The sequence below is a fragment of the Nansenia antarctica genome, assembly GCF_963989245.1.
Source record: "Nansenia antarctica genome assembly, chromosome: 3".
In the NCBI taxonomy this organism is placed as follows: Eukaryota; Metazoa; Chordata; class Actinopteri; order Argentiniformes; family Microstomatidae; genus Nansenia; species Nansenia antarctica.
The window spans coordinates 70119770-70123627 of NC_137688.1; the positions used below are offsets into that span (position 1 = coordinate 70119770).

At 53.2% G+C, this 3858-nt stretch overlaps 1 protein-coding gene across 1 annotated transcript; it reads left to right on the plus strand.

The window, feature by feature from the left end:
- Window positions 1-1615: 1615 nt before the first annotated feature.
- LOC308152126 (potassium voltage-gated channel subfamily A member 2-like) lies at window positions 1616-3571 on the plus strand (the record flags this gene model as incomplete). The annotated part of the gene is made up of 2 exons (XM_080525036.1): window positions 1616-1827; window positions 2182-3571. 2 exons carry the CDS (start codon window positions 1616-1618, stop codon window positions 3569-3571), a joined length of 1602 nt encoding a protein of 533 aa, XP_080381162.1.
- Between the last annotated feature and the right edge of the window lie 287 nt (window positions 3572-3858).

A 3858-nucleotide genomic window follows, 5' to 3' on the forward strand; every position in this document is an offset into this window, starting at 1 on the left:
CTGTTTAATTATTCACATCTCCCCCAGCCACGGAACGTTCCACGGCCACCTATCTCACAGCACACATTTCTTCGAAGTCACCTAAACAACATAAATATGCTTTGTTTACGAAAAAAAAACATTCTATAAAATGATTGTATTTGTATTGCATATCAAATAGTGTAATATATTTAGTTCATCAGAATATCTTAAGATGTACTTAACCCTCAGAACACAATGACCTTGTTCAGAAGGTAGAGGACGTGTGTGTGTGTGTGTGTGTGTGTGTGTGTGTGTGTGTGTGTGTGTGTGTGTGTGTGTGTGTGTGTGTGTGTGCGTGCGCGTATGTGCGTGTGTGTGTGTGTGTGTGTGTGTGTGTGCGCGCGCGTGCGTGCGTGCGTGCATGCGTGCTTCCATGTGTGTGTGCGTGTGTGTGCGTGTGTGTGTGTGTGTGTGTGTGTGTGTGTGTGTGTTCAAGGCGGGCACGCCCAAAGGGGGGCGTTGGGGGTGACGCGCGTCTGAGGTTCCGCGCGCTTGGCACCGATTGGCGGTGGAGGAGAGGAAAGGTGTCCAGCGTCTCCGCGCGCCTGTTTATAAACCCCCAGCGCTCTCCAATCGGGAACACCGATTGGAGAAAGAAAGAAAGAGAGAGCGAGAGAAGAAGAAGGAGAAGAGAAAGACAGACAGAAAGAGAGAGAGAGAGAGAGAGGGAGACGAAAGAGGAGACGGTGGAGCAGTGGCTGTGGCTGAGCAGGGGCTCGCGGAGGGGGGCTGCATGCATGGACCAGGACCACCTCAGCCTCCTCCAACCCCCCCTCCCTCCCGTGGTTCCACCCTCCTCCTGAACCACGGACACACCGAGAGAGGTCTTTGCCCATTGATGTTTTTTTTTCACGTCCGAAATGTTCGCAGGTTTTTAAAAGATAATTAGAAACTCTCGTTGTGTCAGTCACGTTTGCACCTGATCACAGATATTCGTCCGTCATATTCTTTTCTCGGAACAGGTTCGATTTTCTGCGTTTTTCGCGTCCGTCAAAAGCCTTCAAAGAGGCAGAGACTTTGTGGTTTTCCGGGAGCTGGTGTGTGTGTGTGTGTGTGTGTGTGTGTGTGTGTGTGTGTGTGTGTGTGTGTGTGTGTGTGTGTGTGTGTGCGTGTGTGTGTGTGTGTGTGTGTGTGTGTGTGTGTGTGTGTGTGTGTGTGTGCCTCTGTTTCATTGTCTGCTTTGAAGTTATGGAGTAGGAGGGTAAAAGTTTAAATATTTGTTGTGTGATGTATATGTTTGATGTATTACGCAGTTAATTGGCTTTCTGAAGGAATGAGCTGTTGTTGTTCTCGCAAAATGTATTCTATTGAAACGAAAATAGAAAAGTGAAACTTTTTTCTGATGCGAGTCTCTGAAGTGGAAACCTTCTGGAACATTCCTCAGATCTTCTACCAGCAGGTGAAACTCTCCTTCTTCGCAGGACCAGTTCTGATGATCGGGTGGATCTAATAACTAACTGGACTCTAATAAAAACGCATCGGTCGATCATCAGTGTGCGAGGTCTCTCGGTGCGTAACGTTTTTTTGTTGTTGTTTTTTTCGGATGACTTTCGGATTTTAAAACACGCATCAATGTGCAAAGACCCTAGTCGTGATGACCGTGGCGGCGTGTGACACCACGCTGGAGGAGTCGGCGGCCCTGCCCGGCCACCTCTCTCTCCTGGACCCCTACGACTCGGACCCTCCCGACCACGACTGCTGCGAGAGGGTGGTCATCAACATCTCTGGCCTGCGCTTCGAGACGCAGCTCAAGACCCTGTCCCAGTTCCCAGAGACCCTGCTGGGGGACCCCAAGAAGAGGATGAGGTACTCCCCCCCCGTCCCCCTCAGGAACGAGTACTTCTACACACACACACACACACACACACACACACACACACACAGACACACACACGGCCACCAAACTACATTTACTGACTAGATGACTGCAGCCATCTTATATTCAGGTCTATTTCTGCCCCTGATAAGAATCGATGTTATCTTCTCTTTCATGTTGCTAAAAACAAACTCAGAGAGGAGGTGTAACGAGATGTCAGGCTAGTATGACATCACGATCACGGCTTCATGCCTGTCTCACTCTCTCTCTCTCTCTCTCTCTCTCTCTCTCTCTCTCTCTCTCTCTCTCTCTCTCTCTCTCTCTCTCTCTTTTCTGTCCCCTAGGTACTTCGACCCGCTCAGGAACGAGTACTTCTTCGACCGCAACCGACCCAGCTTCGACGCCATCCTCTACTACTACCAGTCGGGTGGAAGGATCCGGAGGCCCGTCAACGTGCCCATCGACATCTTCTCCGAGGAGATCCGCTTCTACGAGCTGGGCGAGGAGGCCATGGAGAAGTTCCGGGATGACGAGGGCTTCATCAAGGAGGAGGAGCGTCCCTTACCCGACAACGAGTTCCAGAAGCAGGTGTGGCTGCTGTTCGAGTTCCCGGAAAGTTCCGGTCCGGCCCGGGGCATCGCCATCGTGTCGGTCCTGGTCATCCTCATCTCCATCGTCATCTTCTGCCTGGAGACTTTACCAGAGTTCAGGGACGACCACCACAGCAGCAGCAGCAGCAAAGACCCAATCGTCGCCGGGTCGGGGGTGAACGGTACCGTGGTGCCGTCGTATTTGGACTCCAGCCCGTTCTCGGACCCGTTCTTCGTGGTGGAGACGCTGTGCATCATCTGGTTCTCCTTTGAGCTGCTGGTGCGCTTCTTCGCCTGCCCCAGCAAGGCCATCTTCTCCAGGAACATCATGAACATCATCGACGTGGTGGCCATCATCCCCTACTTCATCACCCTGGGCACGGAGCTGGCGGAGAGGCAGCAGGGCGGCAATGGCGGCCAACAGGCCATGTCTCTCGCCATCCTGCGCGTCATCCGCCTGGTCCGGGTGTTCCGCATCTTCAAGCTCTCCCGCCACTCCAAGGGCCTGCAGATCCTGGGCCAGACGCTGAAAGCCAGCATGCGCGAGCTGGGCCTTCTCATCTTCTTCCTCTTCATCGGGGTCATCCTCTTCTCCAGCGCCGTGTACTTCGCCGAGGCCGATGACCCGGAGTCCGGTTTCAGCAGCATACCCGATGCGTTCTGGTGGGCCGTGGTCACCATGACGACCGTGGGCTACGGGGACATGCACCCCGTGACTATCGGGGGGAAGATCGTGGGCTCGCTGTGCGCCATCGCCGGGGTGCTGACCATCGCCCTGCCCGTGCCGGTCATCGTGTCCAACTTCAACTACTTCTACCACCGCGAGACAGAGGGCGAGGAGCAGGCGCAGTACCTCCACGTGGGAAGCTGTCAGCCCTTGGCCGAGGACGCGGGGGAGGAGGAGGAGGAGGAGGAGGCGCTGAGGAGGAAGAGCCGCTCCTCGTCTACCTCGCTGGGCAAGAGCGAGTACATGGTGATCGAGGAGCAAGGGATCAGCAATTGCGCCTTCAAACAACCACAACAACAACAACATTGCAACTTCCTCGCCACAACAACAACAATAACAACAAACACAACAACAACGTCAGAACAGAACTCTCACAACTGCGTCAGCATCAATCAGAAGATCTTCACTGACGTGTAGAACTAAACTACAGGATGGGGTTGGTTGATTCTCTGACCCAGAACACAGGAGGGATATAATCACAATCTAGACTCTTAACTACGGTCTATTATCTGGGGGTCAGAGAGGAGAGGAGAGGAGAGGAGAGGGGAGAGGAGGAGAGGAGGAGAGGAGAGGAGAGGGGAGAGGAGGAGAGGAGAGGAGAGGAGAGGAGAGGAGAGGAGAGGCTAGAGAGCTAAATCTGTCCTGTTCAAGCCAGCAGAATTCATAATTGAACAATGATGAACTCGGGATTCTGGTTCAGAAAT